Source organism: Cynoglossus semilaevis, chromosome 6, assembly GCF_000523025.1.
Source record: "Cynoglossus semilaevis isolate Cse_v1.0 chromosome 6, Cse_v1.0, whole genome shotgun sequence".
NCBI classification, from domain to species: domain Eukaryota; kingdom Metazoa; phylum Chordata; class Actinopteri; order Pleuronectiformes; family Cynoglossidae; genus Cynoglossus; species Cynoglossus semilaevis.
Window position 1 is genome coordinate 11,535,891 of NC_024312.1, and position 22,817 is coordinate 11,558,707.

The 22,817-nt window shown below is 38.8% G+C and overlaps 2 protein-coding genes across 4 annotated transcripts in view; one reads left to right on the forward strand and one right to left on the reverse strand.

Annotated features, from left to right (window-relative positions):
• Positions 1 to 1,526: 1,526 nt before the first annotated feature.
• Positions 1,527 to 20,118, forward strand: rassf8a (Ras association domain family member 8a). 3 transcript variants are annotated; one of them, XM_008311975.3, is made up of 6 exons: positions 1,527 to 2,254; positions 8,884 to 9,085; positions 10,836 to 11,635; positions 11,744 to 11,941; positions 12,889 to 13,027; positions 15,740 to 20,118. In XM_008311975.3, the coding sequence occupies exons 2-6, from the start codon at positions 8,983 to 8,985 to the stop codon at positions 15,853 to 15,855; spliced, it is 1,356 nt and encodes a 451-aa protein (XP_008310197.1). In that variant the 5' UTR covers positions 1,527 to 2,254; positions 8,884 to 8,982; the 3' UTR covers positions 15,856 to 20,118. The 3 variants fall into 3 exon arrangements, with proteins under 3 accessions (XP_008310197.1, XP_008310198.1, XP_008310195.1); XM_008311976.3 differs by having other exon boundaries at positions 1,527 to 2,238; XM_008311973.3 differs by having other exon boundaries at positions 1,528 to 2,441.
• Positions 20,119 to 21,536: 1,418 nt separating this feature from the next.
• bhlhe41 (basic helix-loop-helix family, member e41) overlaps positions 21,537 to 22,817 on the reverse strand; it is a 4,596-nt gene continuing 3,315 nt past the window's right edge. The window contains exon 6 of the mRNA XM_025056210.1: positions 21,537 to 22,817. Within this exon, the coding sequence (XP_024911978.1) occupies positions 22,594 to 22,817 (224 nt within the window). The 3' untranslated portion in view covers positions 21,537 to 22,593.

Here is a 22,817-nt window from a genome sequence, read left to right on the forward strand (position 1 = left end):
TTAAAAAGGGGGGTGTAATAAAGGCACGAACATGTACGACCAGACTCTGTAACACCAGTTGTTCAGTTAATCCCGAGGTCAGCCTGAGATATATTTAAGTAACTATTATTTAAAACGCTTTCATCAGTTTGAACAGGAACAGAGCAGGGTGAAGACCGATATACAGTGCAGTATATACATACACTGTATATACACATACATATTTTAGTATAGGTGGGTTTTTTTGTTTTGTATGTTTGTTTGTTTGTTTGCTACAGAAATGTCGAATGTATGTTGTGTAGTTTTTTTTCCAAAGCTGTTACACAACTGTAATCTTGGTTATGTCTACTTCATGGGTAAAAGCACTTAGGGTTAGGGTCTCAGCTAATCACATCAACACATACAGGGGAAACAATCCAGTTTATTCCTTCCTACACAACAGGCGATCTGAATTCTATTAAGACGCCTGTTCTGTCACAAGAGGGCAGTAGAACTTCGTTTATCCATCGCCAACATACACACGTTACATTACCTGCATTTGAAACTAGGTAATGGTACATAGGTGATGGTACAAACATACGAGAATATTCTTTTGATATTATCAAGTAAATTCATAGTATAATAACATTATATTAATATTAATATTGAAATATTACAATTCCTGTTTTGTTATGAGAGTTTTTGCTAGCACAAACAGTTATTCTAGTAATTTTAGTTAATTTAACTAATCTATTGTAGTTTTCCCTAAACCCAAAACATATTATTATGATTATTGTGTTTATTATTAGTCTGCAACTCTTCCATGAAGGTACACCCATCAGCTGCCCAGTTGATGGGTGTACCTGAGTTAAACTAGCTTCTTTCAGTTCTGAGCAGATAGCACTGATAGAAATGTTCCAACATTTTAAGAGAAACAATTTCGATCTGCTTAATGTGTTTGCTTGAACAGCAATTTTTGAAAACCCACTCGGGACAAATTGGAGAAAACACAAATGAGGCATGAATTCAAACATGAGGGGCACAGGTAATGCAGATCATGTGCACCAACAAACACAAAGTTAGGTTGAGATATATACATACAGTATACGAGGGGAACATGTTTGAACAGTTAGGTTGATTTAAAATAAGGAAACACAGAAGACAGGTGAAATAATATACTATAATAATAATAAAATCAGCAGTGAAGGGCAAGCATATACGACCTGGCTATTATCATGTAAATGTACCTCATAAATTATGCTTCAGAAAGGTCACCTGGCAATGGGATGCTATAGGTATAAGAGGTCATTGAGCTAAGGTTGTAATTGAACTGGAGGCACAAGAGAAGGAGACATAATAAAACAAACATCTATTTTTTTAGACATATCCAGTTGCTTGCCCTGTTTGTTTAGAATTTATGCTTTTAATTAACATCATTGTTGTGCTTGTTAACTTGAACCTGGGCCAGTGTTGGAACCCGGTGGAGTAAACGCTTGGTTATAAATCTGTAATAAGGTGAATTTCTAATTTGCTGATGATACCCTGTAATTAATTTCCCTTGTAATATCAGGTAAGGTTTTTGTACTTTGGGATGTTGGGATGGCGGAGGTGTTAAACAGCTTTGTATGCTTGCCCTTTTGACACCATTCCATTAACCTGGTGTGCACATGACAGGTAAATGAAGGTTGGTGCAGTGTTTAAAACTTATTTTAAAAGGATACAACACTGACAAATCAGTATATAAAAAAGGGAAGAAAAAAACATAGCATAGCAGCCATTCACAAGCCATTTTGCAAGAGCAGCAGCCTATAGTGGTTTGTTTAAAAAAAAGCCAACATTCAATAATGTCATTTTATACCTCATTTATCTTAGTATTTTTGTTTTCAAAGCCAAAAAGGCTGATGAAGTTTTTCAAACGAAACTCAGTCCAGAGGCATGGCTAAGACTCTTTGGAAGCGGCTTGCCATTAAGCAAGAAAAACAACTACAACAACTCTCTATCCTTTCAGAGTTTAAGGTGCTCCATTGTTTTTCATAGACACCAAAAACGACTGTAGCCACTGCTCCATCCACTCGTCCACCCCCACCCCACCGGAGCGTATTGCAGCTTTAAACAGTCCACAATGCTTTGCGGTGTCCCACTTCCAGCGCTATGTATTTACCAGCAGGACTAATGAAACTGGGAGAGGGGCAATTTCCGCAGCCCATTGGTGAGACCGCAAGAGACTAGCGCACAAAGAGGAAGGACGCAAACTTCGCACTGAGGAGCAAAGCGTAAACAGTGCGTCTTCTCAGTCGTACGTCCCGAGCTTCTTTTTTTGCTCATGCAGCCGAGCGCTTTACTTTGTCGCAGTTGGTTATAAGTGATTTACTGGGTGATGATTAAAAAAGGGACGCATCTTTGCAGAAGTGGCGTCTGTTTCTGTAGTTTTCCTCTAAACTCCAGTTTGGGTACACAACACTGATCCTGTCTGCACGTCAAAGGTAAGACTATTAGTCGGACCTCATTTTAGTAGAATGTGCGGTAGTTTAGCTGGCTGGAGTTGGAGGCTGGGGGATAACGGAAACATGAGTGTAGTCGAGGAGTTGGAGGCTGCGATTGCTTTCTGGGACACTTGAAGAAATTCTCGCCATTTTCCCTGACATATTTACTCCTCATCAACTGCATTAAGCTCACAGAAAGATTTATCCCATTCTTTATTCATCTTTTATCGCGTTTTTATACACTAGAAGTCAAATAAATATGTTCTTGGGATGTAGGTTATGGGCCGAGGAAGGGAGTTCGTGGATTTTGTGTTGTAGAAATTAAACTAGAAAGAAATCCTAATAATTCGTATTTATTTTTACAATACACAAAGGTCCTGTAGACGATTCCGTAAGACACTATGTGGACCGACGCTTGTGTTCGAGCAATGGATTCAGATTCTAGGAAGTGCATAACTCATACTCGGAGATGACTTATGCGCTTTATGTCAAAAGATGGAACCCTTGGTTTTAACAATGCACATTGGATAAAAACAACAAACAAACTATTTATTACTGGGGTACATCGGCTTTTTTTTAATTTGATGAAGGTGGCAAAGTGTAAAAAGCATTATAAGTTAAAAAAAGTTTTTTGTTGTTTGAAAAAGAAAAAGAGAGAAAAGAAAACGTCAGTCAAAAATAAATGTAAAAAGATTGCATCTTAATTCGGTCATCAGGCAACATCCTTATGACATATTGTCAACACTTATGACATATTTTCAATCACAAAATGGTGTCCACACAACAATACATAAATGTATACATATATGTGGGATGTTTAATAGAAAAAGTTATTTAAAAAAATTGTAATAAATATTAATAAATAATAAATAGTTCCCAGGAACAGTCATATTATAGTTGTAGTCAGTTGGTTACATATATCACAGTTAAACTAAGTTTGGGAAAACATAAACCTACAGTTTAGGAATAGGGAATTTCCAATATTTGAATATTTAAATAGTAACAACTAATTAATTTATGATTTATTAAATTCAACATTTTGTGATGATTTAGAGAACCAGAGATGTCATGTAAAGGTTTTTTCTGTATTTAACTGAGTCATGAGGGCCGGACTGCAAAAAAACTACTTTCAGACTGGAAAAAGGAGTAAGCTTCCCCCCTACCATGTGCATCTGCAACTCCAGCTGCTGCTCTAAACCCATTTTAGTTCTTTTGCCCGCCCTAGTGGCTCTTCAAAGCTGCCTAGTGAGCAGTGAATATGGCATGGGAACAAAGGCGGTATTATTGCTGGCTGAACGTGCCGTCCAGATGTTGGAGATCCTGCCAGCACTGACCTCCCAATAGGAGAGGTGGTTTCAGTGCCTAATAGTTTAATACCAGACAGCAGAGGGGAAGAAGTGGAGACGTTACTGAGCAGTGGGCATTATGTGTAGCGTGACTGGACAGAGTTGGTGTACATTCTGTGCTTACACACATTATGTATGTAGTGGAATTGCAATTCACTAATTTCTAAAACTTCACATTCAAAAGACAGTATCTCATTTAGACTTAAAGTGTTTTCTCTATATCTGGATTGGTCTGTTTTAATCATTTATGTTAACCTTTATTATTTTAGTACTCATCTGCTCAATGATGGCTCATTTCCGTTTTAAAGTCATTTACATGCCGATGTGTTGACTAAAACGTCTTCCTTTTGGTAGTATTTCATTGAAGTGTTATTGCATACTTTTGGGCGGGATGTGTAACCGTCAACATCATTGAACTGACCTGACCAAAGTGCTTTTATCTCTTAGTCATAGCTTGTTGCATACTCACAGCCCAGGAATGACTGGATGTAGGATGTTATCAGTTTCCACTCCAAGGCCCGTCACAGGCAGTCGTCTTTGCCATGGCGTGCTGTGGTTACATTCACAGTGACTGTTGTACAATGGCAAGTCTGATGTGTCGGTGACAAGGCATACTATAATCACATACTGCTACGAACAAACACGCTCTAGGGATGTTTCTTTGCTGTAGCTCTTATTAACTGTTGTAGCAACTGAAAGGAAGGCAATAAAATGTGTCCAATTTGTTCTGACAAAGTTACCACCAGAGACTGTTCAATAAACCATTGTCTGCCAAAGACCAATTACACAACATATCCAATTACAGCGCAGTATAAATTGTTAGTAATTGCATATTAACACTACAGGGAGCACAATTTTAATTAAGGCTGGTTTACATTGAGCAATAGGCTTTAAATAAAACAACAGTGTTTTGCTGCGTCAGTCTTAAAGACATCTCATCCATTTAACACCACTGCAGCCAACTAGTGGTTTTCTTGTGAGGTAAATTTTCTTCATGTGTTTGATTAGCCAATAGACTGTCCTCTAGAGGGAACATAGGCTTTGGTTTAGGGCAGTACTTCTCAAATAGTGGGGCGGGCCCACCTGGGGGGGGCATGAGGGGCTTCCAAAAGAATATGGCACACTGGACATAAGTGTACCACTGCTGTAATGCTTGAATGATGACAAGCCTCCAGTCACTAGGTGGCAGCAACTCATACAGTGGTTTGTACAGATAAAAATACACTTGTTATCAGGTTGTCAATAGTATTTCAATTCATGGGGGAGTGGGTTGGGGGAGGGCGCGGAACACATTTCTGTCCCCAAGGGGGGGCATGATTTAGGGTAATATAAAAAAATGAACATTCTGCTTTACTTTGTGTTCTTAATATAAACTCACTATAACACTGACTGTACAGCCTTCTTTTCCTGTTAAATTCGTTTTTAGGAGGACCATGTTAATTTTACTTCCAATTTTAAAACAGCAAAGACCTTTGAGACAAATTTGTATTTTGAATATGGGCTCTAATAATAAAATGTACCTTTTCTTTAGTCATGAAACCCCTTCTTTAGCAACTAATGATCAATCCAGGTCAGTTTGTGATGTGTTAGAAGCTGCAAATGACCAAAATTACTTACATACTTTTTTGAGATAGTTTTACAAAATGTTCTGAGTATTTATTTGTGGTGATTGTGGCCATTGTTGTGTTGGTTGTGTGTAAGCCCCCACAGCATATGGTGGGTTGTTTACACACACCTTATCTGCCAGCTAACTCAGTGTGCTACTCCCGAAGGCATGGAGAATTGTCACCATTAGCCAAGCGGACAGACAGACTGCCGCTCACGCACACCTTGCTGCTCTGAGAGAACTATGTTAAGTCAGCAATACTCAACCAGTGAGTGAAGTAAATGAATTTAAATGCTGCAGTTATTTGTGTTTGATATTGTTAAATTTGATCATAAACTAACTGAGCATCAGTAGAATTCCCAAGCTGTTAAACTCTCTCCTGCCATACGAAATGATTCTTTTGGCACAAGACGAGCTGCACGAGTCACGGAGCGGGCATCCCCCCTCGCTGTGGCTTTAAATGGCCAGATGAAGGGAGATGGCAAAGTATGTGATGGCGCTTTGCCACATGCTACTGAGACTACTATCATTTTTTCTGTGTATACCAACTACAACCTTCACATAGTTCAGCATTTAACCGCCCCTTTTTTGGTAAGTTTAAGAATTGTCCAAAGCTTCAAGTATTAGTGCAGCCCCAGGGCCAGATTTACAGTGTCAGCATTGTAAGAAAAGGCTGGAAAAAAGTGTAGTATTGTATATCAGGGGGAAAGGTAACTTAGTGGTTGCAGCATGCTGAAGGTGTCTGGATTCCGAAGCAGTGAAATGTAAGTGACATCAACATTTCTGAACTATATATAATATACTACATTAACTATATCAAGGAGCCGCCTTAGTCATTTCACTCAACCTGGCCAGTGCCCACAGATTCAATCCATAAATATCTGTAACTAAAGTTTTGACATTTTAGCACGTTTAAAAGAAAATTGGTGAAAATGTTAAAACTATAGAATTTATTCCCCCTCATGACCAGCCTCTTTCTGTGGTTGAGATCTTGAGGTTTTGATGAATAAAGGAAAAATGTGGAACCGTGTTACAATCTGTCAATCTTTTCAACACAGCCAGTTCCCTCAACCAAAAATTAGTACACTTAAAATAAAGACAAACTACCTGTGAAATGTCTGATACCACAGTGTCTGATACCAAAAGGAATCACCAGTGAGGCAGAATTTTCCTTTTGTCAGGTTGGGAGAAACCTAAATAAAGGCATAAGGCCTCCAAAGATTAGCCACAGCTTGTGCATGGCAGACCTTGGGGAGCAGCTAAAGTTACTAGAGCATATTGCCAGCACGTCACACAGATAAGATCCGACTTGAACTTAACATCTGCATTTTCTCAGTTTGTTTGAAGCTTGGGGTACACAAGGAACAGTGCCTGGAAAGATTATATTGAGGAAGCCCAAGAGGCCAAGAGGGCCATATACCTTTAGCTAAGAGAAACATGCAGACTCAACATTTGCTCCGCCCATTATTGGCCAATTATGGTGGGCTGCAGGGATTTCCGGGGCAGTCCTTGTGCCAGACATGCAGGCTCTTTGGCATCGGAGGGGTGCAAGAGAGGAAAGCTTCCAGAAGCAGAAGCAGGAGAAAGAACTTCCTATGGTTGTGGAATAAGAGGGTCGTTCCATAGTGTAGCGCACTGCCTTGATCTGCAACTCATCATTCCGGGTGGGTCGCCTGGGCAGGTGATGACCTATGAACGAAACACCAAATGATTAATGGTGCACTGGTTTGATTTTACCATTGGATACCAGTTACTAATTGGAGCTAATTACTTGAATGCCATAGTTGTGACATGTACATGAGTTAGCAGCAGTCTGGTAGATGACACGAACACAAAGCAAACAACATGAAGCAATGATAAAGACTTATGTAGCCAAATAACAGTATTTTAAGCTTCCAACACTACAATCTGCATCAAGAAACTGCACATGGAATAGAAGTGGTGGTGCGGATGGAGCTAAGCAGTGATGAAGTGGATGGATTTTAAAGGTTGTCCACCTCGTTCAAATAAAGAGGTTTTTTTCTTCACATGCTCAGAATTCCGTCCCGGCAGATTCAGTTGTGCCTGTTTTGCATCAAAATCCATTCAGTTATCACTGGCTCCTTATTTGCTTCGAAAAACATATTACAAAAATTAATGTCAGTATTGTGGGTTACTGCACAACAATCTTTATCCTATCCTTCAGCCTTGGACACAATCAAGGTCAGATGAGGGACAAAGGCATTCTCTACCAACTGTACACCAACACTGCAGTTATAAAGGCTAAAACAGTCACCAATATCAAACTATGTACATTTTAAAATTATATTCTCATTATATTTTACAATGAATGCACATAATAAATAATTTTACATATTTTTTTTTTTTACCTGATCAGCCAAATGTCAGTTATTGGGAACTTTTAAAATGTCAAACGAATAATAGATCAAAGGATGAACTCATTGATGGATTATTATTTAAATTAAGCATACTATTAATTCTGCATATTTCAAACTCTGTTTTTGTCTCATCAGGTGTTCTTTTCTTTTTTTTTTTTTGCTTTTGAGTGCTGGATGTTTGCACAAAATGTCTGCAAATGTTTGTAGGATGTTTGGATGGTGAATTCAGGGGCCAGCGAAGGTGTAATTAGTGGGGGGGTGAGCAAACAAAAGATCCTTTTGACTCAGTGGTGTAGGTGCCGTCAAGGTTATATCCACAGAGAGTGATACGGATCTGGAGAGATGCCATTCATTCTCTACTGTCCTTGAAGAACAGTTTGACAGATCTGCTGGATTAAATTGATTTTTCATACACTGTTGGTTGTTGACCTTCACATATTCCCATGTCCTGCCCCAGCCAGATAATGTGAGTAATCACTTTGACCTTTCGCATCTGCAATGCTGCAGTTTCTTTGATAGCATTTATGTATTTGTGCGAGATCATCTTTAAACAAGTCCTAGGGATGAAGATTTCCAGCAGTCGTTGTGGCTTAAACTGCTGTGATTCGTGTAGGTTAAAGCGCTCCCTTATATTTGTCTGCCGCATTTCATCAAGCTGTGTTTTAATTCCTCAGTTTTCCTTTAGTGTGTTTGTGCTGTTTCTTTTCCTGCCCCAGCAGTGATGAATCTATTCCCCTGCCCTTTTCCTGCCTATGGTTGCTTCTTGTATAAAAGCAGCAGTGGAGCTTAGAAGAATCTGTCTGCAGAATCCTCATGCACCCCCAACAGACATGTACCTATTCATAGAAAAGAACAAAATAACCGTGTTATGACCAGCTGGTCTTGGAATGCCTGACTGTTTATTCTCAGAAGGGCAATCCCTTGGCTGGTCTAAGCCAGAAAAGGTTGACTCTACCTTTTTATTTTCTGCACATTTAGCTTTCTGTGACACAAGCTGGAATTATTCGACATCTTCTTTGACCGTATCCTTAAAAGCATCACGGCATTGTTAACTAGGCCACATTCACATCCTGACCAACTGTTTCCTGTTTTTCTCTTTGTTTCCTTTCCAGTGAAACAGTCAGAGGGGTTTTGACTGCTCTGCACCGCTAAAGTCTCCAATAATGTTAGAGTCCACACACCACAGCTGGCTCCATCACTTCTGACCCAACATGGAGCTAAAGGTCTGGGTGGATGGCGTCCAGAGGGTAGTCTGTGGAGTCACCGAGGCAACCACCTGCCAGGAAGTAGTGATTGCACTGGCCCAGGCCATAGGTAAAGTATCTTGATTTTGTAACTGTAATATGATAAACCATTACGAATGGAGAAGACATCAACATTTAAATTCATTTGTAAATTCAATATTGTATCATTGTAATACTATTACGTCTATTACTTCTGATGTTTTTATATAACAGGAAACAGTATGTTCAATCCCTAGGTCATCGTAATTATCCAGTTTCAAAAAAACGATAAAATATCAGTGGTGTTGATGAAAGCTCGTGGCGATGCAGGTGCAGCCTCGGCTACATGTGAGCGCAATTGGAGTAATCCAGCCTCTCCTTATATTAGTAGAAGCCGGGACCAAGGAGAGAGGAGAGGGAACAGAAGCAAAGTATCTTGATTTTGTAACTGTAATATGATAAACCATTACGAATGGAGAAGACATCAACATTTAAATTCATTTGTAAATTCAATATTGTATCATTGTAATACTATTACGTCTATTACTTCTGATGTTTTTATATAACAGGAAACAGTATGTTCAATCCCTAGGTCATCGTAATTATCCAGTTTCAAAAAAACGATAAAATATCAGTGGTGTTGATGAAAGCTCGTGGCGATGCAGGTGCAGCCTCGGCTACATGTGAGCGCAATTGGAGTAATCCAGCCTCTCCTTATATTAGTAGAAGCCGGGACCAAGGAGAGAGGAGAGTGAACAGAAGCGTGCATACTGGCCAAGAAGGAAATAATGAAAATATTGGAAATTAAAAAAAAAAAAAACGTAAAATACCGTGATATAGCAGAACTTCCTTTTTGACCACATTATCATGATAGTACCACCAAGTAGGCTGGCTATGTAGGCAGTGAAGCCTAGTTGTGAAGGCTAACTGTGTGGGCTAGCTGCGAAGCCTGGATTGATCACTTCTTTCCAGGAATGGGTGTATAGGTAAATGCAGAGAAAAATCTATCCTCTTCTGACCAGTTACACAAATTGAAACACAAAAAAGTTCAGTTTGAATTATTTAACTTATTTATATTTATTATTTAACTAAATTAAACTTCATTTTAACATCTAAGACTGGACCAGATCTGAGTGTTTGAGATGTCCTTCATTACTTTGAAACACTGAAACTTGAGTGGGAATAGCCGAGGGAATAGCCGAGCATGACACCCTGGTTTAAATTCAACTTTTTTTCTCAGTTTGAAGCACTCGCTAATGTCCTAGGCGGTTATAAACCAAACATGTCTCCTGCCTACATGTTCAGCTCCTGCCAACATATGTTGGGTCCTAGTCATAGTCTATATCGGTGCTATAGTCACCCTTCTTTCCCATATGGCTCCTTCAGGAATAGGGGCAATTCAGCAGCATAATTGACATCACTTCCCACAATACACTGGGTAGTGGGAGGGAAAGTCTGACTCATCTTTCTGTGTCCTGCCAAACTGAGAATGCAGCACTGCTGGGCCTCCTCCGCTACTTTTTTATTAGCAACATAAACGGCATGTAAATCAAACTGTACTCACTCTACTCTTTTACCTGGTGGTGATACGTTTTTGGATTTCTACTGTATGTACTTGGTGTTGTCTTACAAAAAAACATTGGCACAAGTTTAAACAGATGATTGATAGATGGTTGGTTTTGCTATAATGTGATCCCAACAGCTTTATAAATTGGCAGTATATTTTTGGCTTGAAGTTTTATCTTTCAGGACTCTAATTAATGATTACTTTATTACTATATTCTATTTTTTTTCTAAATTGAGTGTAATTATTTTATTTAATTTTTTTTTTCCTTTGACAGGCCGCACTGGCCGGTATACGCTGGTAGAGAAATGGCAAGACACGGAGCGCCACCTAGGCCCTCATGAGAGCCCAGTGGCTTCTTTGAACACCTGGGGCCAGTATGCAGGTGACGTCCAGTTGATCTTGCATCGCACAGGACCCTCTCTGACTGAACGACCCCCATCCGAAGGACCCGCTTTTCGAGGCCCTGCACGTGGGCTGCACCGACAGAGCCTCCCTCCCCTTGCGAAGCTTCGTCATCCCAATGATCGCTCTCTCCGCCGCCGTGAACCACGCCGAAAGTCCCTCACATTCGCCGGTGCACCTAGAGGTCTTCGCGATATACTGACTGGGGGGAGGGCTGGGGAGGCGGAGGCTAGACAGAGACTTTTTCTAGAAAATGGTGGAAATCACCACTATGGAGGACCAGCAATTGGAAGGGCGTCTCCTTCCTTGTGGGCATGTCGTATGGATGATCTGGTCAGACTGGTGGGAGTACAAAGAGAGACTCTAAACGTGCTGGAGAAAAAGCTTGAGGTTTATGAAGATGAGTTACAGGCTTGGGCCGAGGGCAGAGGGGGTCGTGGTGCAGAGTGTGTCGGGGACCTGGGTGCGAAAGGAGGACTGATGGAGGAAATCCTGAGGCTGGAGAAGCACTTGAGGAAGAATGAGGTGGAGATGGAGGAGGAGGAGTTTTGGGTCACTGAGCTGCAGATCGAACTCGAAAGTGAGAGACAATTGGAAGAAAGACTGCAGGAGCTAAGAAGTCGCCTGAAGGGCTGTGAAGTTGAGATTGAAGAGAGGCTGGCAATGGTACAGGTGCGGAAACGTACAAACATATGTCATTTGCTATTTTTAGAATACATATGCTGTGTGTACGTGCGTATCCTTTAATAATACGATTTAAATGGTTGTTTTTCTCATCAGGGCGTGGAGGCAGGATTGGAAGAGGAGCGGCTCCAGAGGGAGCGACAGGAGACGCAGTGGGTCACTGAGGCGGAGGCTGGCGCTCAGGTCCTAAAGGTAAAAGCAGAGCTGAAAGTCCAGGAAAGACATGCCGTCCAGCTGGAGACGAGCTGCAGAGCAGTGAACAGGTCGCTTGGACAAAGCACCAAAAAACTGCATGTAAGATCAACTTATTTTTAACAAATAGTGCTGCAGTTGGTTGAAACATAAAGAATCGGACTGTCTAGCAACACAACTACATTTAATAGTTTTGTATTCTTTATTCATTGCCACTAAATGTGTGTTGAATAAAATAATAATAATTTATGGACTTATACTGGAGTAATACAGACGAGTTAAGATAACAGTAATAAATCATTAACTGTAAATTCACAGTAACAACCAATGAAACAATTCACATCCTGTAGCCACTGAGCTGATAGCTATGCTATGATTGGTCTATAATCTGTAAACAAAAACAAAACCTAACCAATGTATTACCATTATTATACCATTAGTGTTTTAAATGGTGTGACATCATTGTATTTATTACAATGATGATGTCATTTTACAGCACCACCAATGGTTTTATGGGGAGGGGCTTACAAAATCAAACATGCAAGAGCTGACACACAGATTCCAACAGACGGACTTACGACATCCACACACGTGACTTGTGTAGCTTCATTTAACGTGAGCTGTGGCTCCTGCTAATTTGCACAGGGGGCATGAATGCTCATTATCATATGGTGGTGTGTATCAGTGGTGTGTATTTATATAAAGTCACAGCTGTTTACAGCTGTTCAGAAACATAACAATTCTAAAAAGAAAATCTCCAAAATTTAAATTTGTAGTGTACTTGGCATCAATGTAGTGCTAAAATTGAACCCATTATCCAGACGACACTTCCTAGGATCTGACTCTGCATCACTGCATTGAGAGCTCGTAAATGACTTCCACTGAGATTCACCAACACTACAGGCTAAACTTTAGTGCACTTTAGAAATAGGCATAAAATGACGTCAATGACTAAGAGAGCACCTACACAGTCAGATACAAGATCAATAATCATTGCAGATCCTTCTCTCTTTTTTGTGAAAAATGACTTGTGTATATTTCTCTTTAAGGACATGCAACAGGAGCTGGAGCAACTGACCAAGGAGCTACGGCAAGTGAACCTGCAGCAGTTCATCAAGCAGACAGGCACCAAAGTCACAGTGCTGCCCGCTGAGCCCGCTGAGGAGGAAAACAGCCACAAGACTCATGGTATGCGTTTTTTTCCCATCCTTCTATGTCTAGTGATTTTTATACTTCATGTCTGCAACCTAATTACCTACTTTTATGGAGTTCTTCTAGTTCTGATGACCACTCAAACGTCTTCGCCATCTACATTTGATTATTTTCAAATACTGTGCATGTACAGCATACATATGCATGCAGGTAGTGCAGTAGGCAATACTTCCTGATGGTAGACATGTGTCACGGGGAAACCTTTCCTACAGGCTCACCAACGCTCTGGTCACATGTTTCACGAGTGTTTTATCTTCTGTTATTATGTGTTTTGCCAAATTTGAGATATCTGGTAATTGCTAAGCTATTTTAGAGTGAATTTACTTTTATGAGTTTTTTAATGACTTTTTTTAATTTTTTTTATTTTTTTTTTTTTTTTACCACCCTTGTGGTAAAAAAAAAATGTTACAGCAAGTTATTTGAGACCTTGCTGTAACATATTAAGTTTGAGTATTTGAGTAGTGGTAAACTGAATTTAGGAGCCTCTAGAAAACCAATAATGCAGTCTGTCTTATCTTTTAATTATAATTCAGTTTAGTAATTTGAATCCCAGAACTTCTTAAGAGCTCATAATTCATTTTAGTTTTTAAAATTAGTTTGAGTTGCCCTGATGTTTCATAACAATAAAACTTGATGCATATGAGCCAGAATTTACCCAAATAAAATCTGTGAACTTACCATCAACTGTATAATGTAATAAATAAAGCCAGGTCAATATTACCACTCTAAATTAGAAAACATTTACTCCTATTTTAGATACAGTAAAAACCTATTGAATCATTAAATCTTTAAAGGAATGTTAACTTTCAGCACGCATTAATGACTGTGGTTTAAGTTATTATTTAAAACTGCATTCCATACAGTACTTGTAAATAACTGACTGACTGCATTAGTCAATGCACCTCTTATAATCCTAGTACCCATTAGGGAAGTAAAGTATTAGTTTTTATCCACTTCAGTGCCAATTAGTGTCTCCATGCCAACAGTTGTCTGGATACTGGCAGACCTGGAGTCATTTATTCACTGCACTCGCTCTACATTATTTCACCTCAGCAGTCTGTGCGCTGGCCAACAAATGGCTGTGTAACACATGTCGACCATATTGAAATGCCTAAGTTCTACTATGAAACTTGTCAGTATAGTCCCAACATTACTATGATTCAATACTGTTCTTCTCATTTCCACAGACACATTGCACCCATATGAAGATGAATGTGTAGATGTGCCAGAACGTACAAGAATCTTTTGACATATTTTCTCGTAGATTTCTAGGAAGGTTGACGATATGGAAGAAAAGGTTACTACACATTCGCAAACCGTACGTGTGAGGTGGCAAAAACATAGAAGAAACAATGAGCTGCGACATCAGATAAGGGGAAACAGCATGTGGTTCAAGACTGACACCATAAATAATATAGAGAGAACGTCAGCCTGTGAAACACACCTCATGAGCAAATGCTTTGAAATCTAACCATTCAAAACATTCAAGACAAAAACGTAGAAATTTTAAAAAGTAGGTATGGTTTCTAAGAATTTATTAATTCACCAGAAAACACGTTAGGATGAAGCATAAATTTTACTGTAGCCTGGCTGTGAATTATTTAGTGTCCGTATTCGTGCTGCTTAAAATGAATGAAAAGTAATTGGTATCTGAGAATATTCTGGAAATCTCTAGTTGACCTCCGTCTAATGGAGTTGTTCTTAATACATGAAGTTCTTTTACGGCGTATTAATAACGTTAATGATACTTGATTTCAATTATAAAAAATAATGAACTGGACCTAAATGTCCTTATCATAACCTTTTACTTTACGTGTGTAAAATCCACAAGAGCTTCTCTATTACACTGTAAAAGAGTATACGTAGATTTGATCCACGGGTAGGTAGTGACACCTGGTGGAATTATGGTATTATTTACTTTTTCTACATACTTTACGGAGAGTATTTAAAAACAAACAAAAAATATTTCCCTCTATTTGGCCTGCAGGGGTTGCTAGGAATTTACCAAGACAGAAAAAATTCTAATTTGAAGACTCGTGATTGTCCATTGAATGAAAGAATTAACCTCCAACAGAGTTTTAAATTTAAAATCGTGAATGCTAGCTTCATCTTCTGCTGAATTCAGGATCTGATTTTTACTGGTATACAACAAAGTATCTCAAAATACATCATCTCTTTACCATTTAAATGTCTGGAACATGCAACTTACGCTTTTTCATTTTTTCATTATTCTTTTGTTACATTAACTTTGAATACCTGGAAATAACAAAAGGGCTTAGGTATGATTTTGAAATTAGCATCACATACTGAAGTGAAGCATGTTAATATATTTTAATTATTATTTTTATCCAATTAGCCCAGGGGTGTCAAACTCATTTTCACTGGGAGCCAAATCAGCAATGCAGTTCCCCTTGAAGGGCTGGTTGTAAATGGAAGAGTGTATAGATGTAACTATTCCATAACATATTAATACATGTTTCTGCAATTGATTATTATTTAAGTAAGTTACATATAGTCTCCATTGCTGTGTAACAAAAAAACAATGAAATGTAATATAAAAAACTTAGCTCATGCGGGCCATACAAAATTACATGGCAGGCCACATTTGGCCCCCGAGCCTTGAGTTTGACGCATGTGCATCCTCCATTTCTAATTGTTTTTTTCCCCAACTAATTGTGAACTTTTCAGTTCCCCTCACTGGATCACTGAAGCGGCCCGTGTCGTCCCAGACAATGTCCAGTCACCTGCGTGTCCTTCACAGTCCTATCAGCTCGGATCTGAATCCAGAGGGGATCTATGTTTGAGACGGCCCTGTTCGACAGGGTGCTTATATTTTGCCTCTGTCCCTGAGCCCATGTCACTTCTGAACCTTCACACACACGTGGAAACAGTTGAACAGGATACCTCAGTAGCACACTACTACGTACTGTCGTCTCAGTCACTTGGTAGCAGCCTTGCGTGTGAAACCTCACACAGTGAAATAATGATGTCAAAGTTGCAATGCAAGTAAGTGAGCACTTTGTGGGAATGACATCATTGCCACAGATGATAATGGTCACACTCAGTGCACTGAAACACGTCAGGACTTTCTAATAATCAGGCTTTTGTGAAGTGCGTTAAATGACATATCCATGTGAAGTACTTTTACCCACAAGTACCTGCTGAATGGTTTGTAATGTCACAAACATCATTATTTGAAACCTTTGCCTTCTTGAACAATATATTTGAAAAGTCTTTATGTGAATCTATGAACTTTATGTTCTCGTACGCCTATGTGTTTTATTTTTTTGCAGTAGTTACACAAGAGGCTGACGTAATGGATGGTTCTAATGTATGTAATGAGAAATCCTGGGCGTATCTGTTGAAAACACTATCTATTGCATTAATCGATTTGCATTTTAGAGTTCCTCCTTGTTTCTCTGACTGTACCTCTGTATGTTACAAATATGCACAACTTGCTGGTTTTGTTACTTAAGAATGTTACTGTGTATATGTACCAGAATTATTGTAAATGTTTTTTTTTTCTACCTTGCTTATCTTTATTTAGCAAACTATTATGTTTTATTACATGGTGGTGCATTTAGGTAAATGAAGCGCTCCAAGTACAGCAGAAACATTTGCATAATGAACGAATGTTACTGATCGTCGTGTTGGAAAATGTACACAGATTATATTTGCCAAATGTAGTGTGCTTGTTCTCCCCTAAGCATTAGTGGCCAAAGATTTCCGAGTCTTGTTGCATGGTTGTGATGCCAATATAGCCATATGAGGATGTGCCGTGCGAAGTACTAGGTTCTTTTGTATCTTGAAATGGTGGCATGCACTAAGACATTGGGTCGCTCCAGCTTCAGTGTGCCTGAGTCTGTGATCAAACAGTTGTGTGTCTGTGCAGTCGGAATAGCCAAGATTAGGGAACGTTCCTGTAGGTTGTAGTCAAGCTTCTCATCACATAAAAGTGCCTTATTCCTGAATACAAGTGGCTCAATGTAAGGCTGGTAATGCACTTTGGTAACACTGACGGATTTATGGGTCATAACATGAAGCTATTGAGAATTTAAAGTTGTTTTCTTTTCTTTATTTTAATATAGCTATAAAAAGATTAAATAACCTAAATTTTTTATAAAACAAAAATCAATTTACTCCACGGAAAACTATGAACCAGAAGTGCCATGTTTATGCAAATCAGAAATGAAGCACCATCCACATCTGACATTGTTACCTTCATTTCTTGTGAATGACTTATTGTATCATAGAACAGACTGTAGAGTCTGCAGAGACGTTATTAGACCTTCAGTGAAAGGAAACAAGAGTGTGTCAAAATTGAGCTCCAATGCAGTTCAGGCGACCTCTGTAAAAAAGAATGATGGCTTGATACAACTTTTTCATGTCCAATACCGATACCGCAACTTTGTGTGTCTGCTGATATCGATATCTATCAGCTACCGTCTTTTCTCCTTCAGCGTGACATGGGCTGCCGTTGCTGAGGCGATAGTTTCCCTGTTTATGGTATGTCGGGTAAAGTTAAGTTGAGAAGGCTACAATTGTTCTTTTTGATATCCAATCCTGAAATTCTAACCTTTATCGGACCGATATTGATCGTGAGTATTGGATCAAGCCATCCCTAGTAGAAACCATAAATATTCACGGTCCGGCTCAATAAAGAAATCTAAAAAATTATTGTCTTGGTGTCTCCTACAAAATGACACCACACTGTGATACTGTTTGTAGCATTTGTGAGAACAATGTATAGCTGTGTTTAAGAAAGACATAGATTATACAGCAGTAAGTAAACATGTGGTTTGAGTAGCCTTCAAAGGGTTTAGTTAGTTGTGAATATGAAACTGTAAAAGTCTCATGGATTTATATACTGTACTGTTACAAAAACATAAGTTTCCACATGAAGCTGTGTTTGAGCTCAGTGGCCATCAAAACAAAAATGTGTATTTGTGTAGATGTCAGGTCAAAATGTGAGTCAACTATTCACTTGTGTATGATTTGTTGCTCTTGGTAGCACAGATCAACCTAGCACACAGTAGTAGACTACTCTTCTGATTGGTAAAAACAACAGCTATCTTTTGCTGTAAATAATAGTTGTTATTGTAATTGTTATCATATGCAAGTTCAATATGGCCTCCTGGTGATGATCACATCACAACTGGCCTTCTGGACATACATGTTTTAGACTTTTGAACTATCAACAGAGTGTTAGTAGATGTCAGTGGTGTATTGTAGGGATGGCTCCATGTTCATGTTCGATACCGATATATCGTAGAGTATCTGCTAATACCAATATCACTCCTATACCTTGTTTTCTCCTCCACCATCCTCTGGGTTACTATGGCCCTGTTTACACCAGGTCATGCAAAGTTAGGTTGAGCATTTAGGCTTGGGTCTCGCATCTGTAATGACATTTTCACTTTTGGACATTGGGTACACCAGCTTAAGCATGTCCCGATGCTGCAGCAAACGTAATATTTGCAACAATTCCGTTTGGAATTTTATAACGAATATAAATATTTTCATGACACTTCATGTTGGCATTTCACTTACATTTACACCACTACAATCCGGCAGCAATATGTGATTGAAATCAGTTGATCCATATTAAACACTGACCTAGAGAAATGGCCGAGAGAAAAAAACATTTGTTTTAAATGTAAAAATTAAGGCTACATATAAGGTCATGTTCAGCTACGATTCCTAACCCGCAAAAATAAAATAAACAAAAAGTTTTGTAGAATGTCTGCCAAGAGAATCAAAATTACTTTGAGGCGAGCAAAAGTACAAAACATTATACAGTTGTCCATTTACATCTCCCAGGAAAATCCCAAGAATTAACATTTATTTTAAAGATGGTTAAATGTTTGTCAAATGAAGTCTTACTGTTTATGGAGCTGAATACAACACGCTAAGAACGAAAGTTGAAAGTTAGTAGTTCAGCATGTCTAATCTGACCGTGTCCCACTAGCTGTTGAAATAACTATAACAATTAAGTGTAAGCTAGACAGCATTTGCAACGATTGTTGTTGATTTAGTTACAATGACATGAGTTGTTTGTTCATATCTCCCCACAAAGACAAGTAGCGTCCAAGCGTTACTTTCATCTGTCTATTTTAAGAAGCAGCAGCAACAACAGAGACAGTGTTTTTAAGTGCTGTAAAAATTATTTTGCATCCAGTTCATTCTGTGTCTTGTCTTGCGACAGAAAATGTACAGTTTCTTGGATTAGCATAATCAAGAGGGATGTCTTACAACACAAACACAGCCTCCTGGTGTACTTAATAATTCCTATCAGTAACTGTAATCAACCAAAGAAAGTCTTGGTCGAATGAAGCCGTGACATTTCGACTCTTAAACACAAAAGGCAAGTCGAATTTAAGAAAAAATGCATCTATTTAACAAACCAGAACAAGACGAGTGCAGAAAGTGATACTCTTGGGGGGGGAAATCCTTAACATCCAACAAACAATGTATGTGTCAATTCTGGTATGTTAATATACTCAAACCGGACGGGGCAAACTAACGCAGAAAAGTTAGCTTACCGTTTACAGGTGATGTTCAGTGTTTGTAGTCGAGCTGTGATATGCGAGTTGGTAGCAAACTTTTCCAGTTATCTATTTCTGTAAAATGCTGCCACGCTGTGGATGTCTTTGACATAGTAGACGAGACTGACTGTAAATGCTCAAAATAAACAAACAGATATTCAACAAATTACGTTAGTAACACTTACCAGTACGTCATTCAAATCTGTCCGCGGGTTGGGCTGATCCAAGATAGTACAAAAAAGGGGGTGTTCTGAAGACAGACTATTACCTCGACCAGTCCACTGGGAGATTACAACCCTACTATTATGTTTAGGATTTCCCTTAAAAACGGTGCATTTCACTCCTGGGTAGAACTCTTACTGCACTTGCTGTTTACAACTGTAAATGTTTCCGAAATTCAATGCTTAACCTTTTATTTCTTGCCTTAATATACTGCAGTGTTGACAGATGATTGGCTGCGTCTGAATGCAGCTGATATGACCTGGTTTGCATGATTCAATAAACCAACCGATTAAATTGAAATGATATCAGTTATATTTTCTTTTTCTTATATACTACAAATATTGGGTTGTATTTAATAATTTGTGCAGTGCTGTTTTGTATTGCTTGTTTTTTCTTTCACTTTTTACCAATAGATGGCGACATTTCCACGGTATTGAGAGACTGAGTATAAAGACGTTCTCGAGAAAAAACAACTTCCTTGCCTTGAATGAAGTAATTGAGAAATTTCAGAGGTTTTCAGGAGAATAGTTCGGAAGCGTTAATAATTACCACAGGTCTCGCCATGAATGTTTGTGAATCATATAAAACAGCCCTCGAAATTCACATGAAAGAGGTAAAAAAAAAAGTTCCCTTTTTCATATAAACGTATAGAATAAAGAATATTTAAATAAATGAAAGACTACTTGGAATACTTGGATTAACACTTTACTAAAGACTCACATGGGATGTTATTTTTTAGGACATTTCTTTAAAAAATTAACAGTTTTTGTTAGTCACGTTATGTAACAACAAAGTCAGAGGTTAAGTATGAAAATAAAGTCAGCAGGAGGCCTGTTTATTTTTTTATCAGCCTGTAAACTCTGGGCTTAATTTCACTTGTTATCATCCTTTCATCACATGACATTGTTTAAAGCCTACTGTAGATTACTTAACTGTAACTTGTCAGCTGACCTGTCTTTAACAAACATGACATTTTTCTGCTGTGATCCTGCTTCCTACTGTATGCACGGATTACCTGCTTCACAATCGTGTGTCGCCTTTGGCTGTTTAGGATTATTTAAAATAATAATAATTTAAAAAACACACACAACAAATTTCTTGTTAAACAAGACAGTTGCCTTTTTCAGTTTTGAATTTTATTTTACAACTGGTCAGCAATAATTTAGAACAGCATACGTGTAAAGCATCAATGAAATGTGCAACAGTTGCTTAGTTTTATATATATTTATATTTATATATTTTGAAAAACCCATAGACTTCTACAACATTGACTTCGACATGTACACATAATGGTATAGTCACAAAAAGTATTTACAGACACACATGCCAGGTTGTATAACAGCTAAAGAAAAGCTACAAAAGCTATGTCATGGATGCAAAAATACAGTGAAAGTCATTGCTTTATTCAGTCACATGTGAAACTTTTTTTCTTTTTTTTTTCCTTTTTTTAAGTAAGAACTACACTTTTACTTTCTAGAGTTGATGTAGTAGAAAATCTCTTAGGGCAAAGCAACAGTTATAAATAAAGGATACATGACCAGTTTTTTCCTGTCAAACATTTGGCTGGTGACATTTGACATAAAATAACATGTTCTACTGAGCATGGGTGTTTCATGAAGGGCTTTTCACATTAGATTGTTGCGGGCATGAACGGTGCTTGTAAACCTACTTGACTACATGTTATCTTAAGGTGATCATCACCCTGTGTGTGGCTTCCAAACTGAAGTTCCTTCAAGCACCTTTAATTTTTTTTTTTTTTTTTTTTTAGAAAATTCAACAACGAAAAACAAGGTTCTCAGAGAAGTATACAGTGATTGACTTTCAGACTTATAAAATGGCTGTCGATGACAGTAGGGCCAAACCAGGTCAAAGTGCACTTTTACATTTGAAAAAGTAAGGATCATTTTACATTCATTATTTAACATCTCTAAGGTTCTACCTAGCAAAGGTTAGTGGAGGTAGAGGTCCCTGTAAAGCCTCATTCACGGGGAGGGCAGACCACATGTTGGTCAAGAAGCCTCCAGTCAGTGAGTGTTTTCATTCTTATGATTGTTCTAGTTTCATTATAAAGTAAACAGAACGTACTCTGATTTGTGATGATAAGATACGGGGCAGTCCAGCATATAAAATACCCCGTATCATATCTCATCTATCTGGCTATCACGTGCAATCGTTAACAGGTGTTGAAATCAGTCGTTTGTATTGAGGTGCCATCATCTGTCAGCTTTAGATACAGGTAAAATGGGACTCGTTCAACCTATATCTCGTGCAAGGTGTGGGATTAGAACCTGAAGCATTCACTCGGCCAGAATCTCTCTCTTATGTTTCCAGTGCACATCAACGAGTTAACGTGGGTCAGACTGTGTTCCAGGTAGTAACAATTACAGGCAGAGTCAGCAAAGCTCTTAATAACCTCAGTGGTAACTTCATACATCCACACAGAGAAGAAGGCTCAATGATTGATATACTGCGTCTATATATACTCAAAGGTTTTGGCACCAGTCGCTGCCATTTGAAAATACTCTTTTAATTAAAAGAAAACATTTTAAAATAACAACAACTTTCCAGGCCGTTTACTCAAGTCAGACACTGTCAGCATTCATTCAGAACGATTCAATTTCGCATTAAAAGCGTTAAAGGCACACGCCGTCACCACAGCCCCAACAACTCTTTTGTAAAAGCTCTTTTTATATGTGGCCTCGTTTTAATATATATATAAAAATGAGGAACATTTAGACTCCTCGGCAGAGCGCACAAAAATGGAACAGAATCAGATTAGCTGTTTCCACAGGCGGACAAGTGATGAGGAGGGCTGCTCTTCATCTCGTGGGACTTCTCGGACGCCTCTGCCTCTCCGTCGTCACTCTCCTCAGGCTCCTCGGCTGAGCCTGCCTCGGCCTCGGCCTCGGCCTCGTGTGACCCGTCGCTGTCTGGACACAGGGAGTCCTTGTGATTAATGGAGGCGCCAAAGTGCGAGGACAACCCGGGGAACGCGGCCG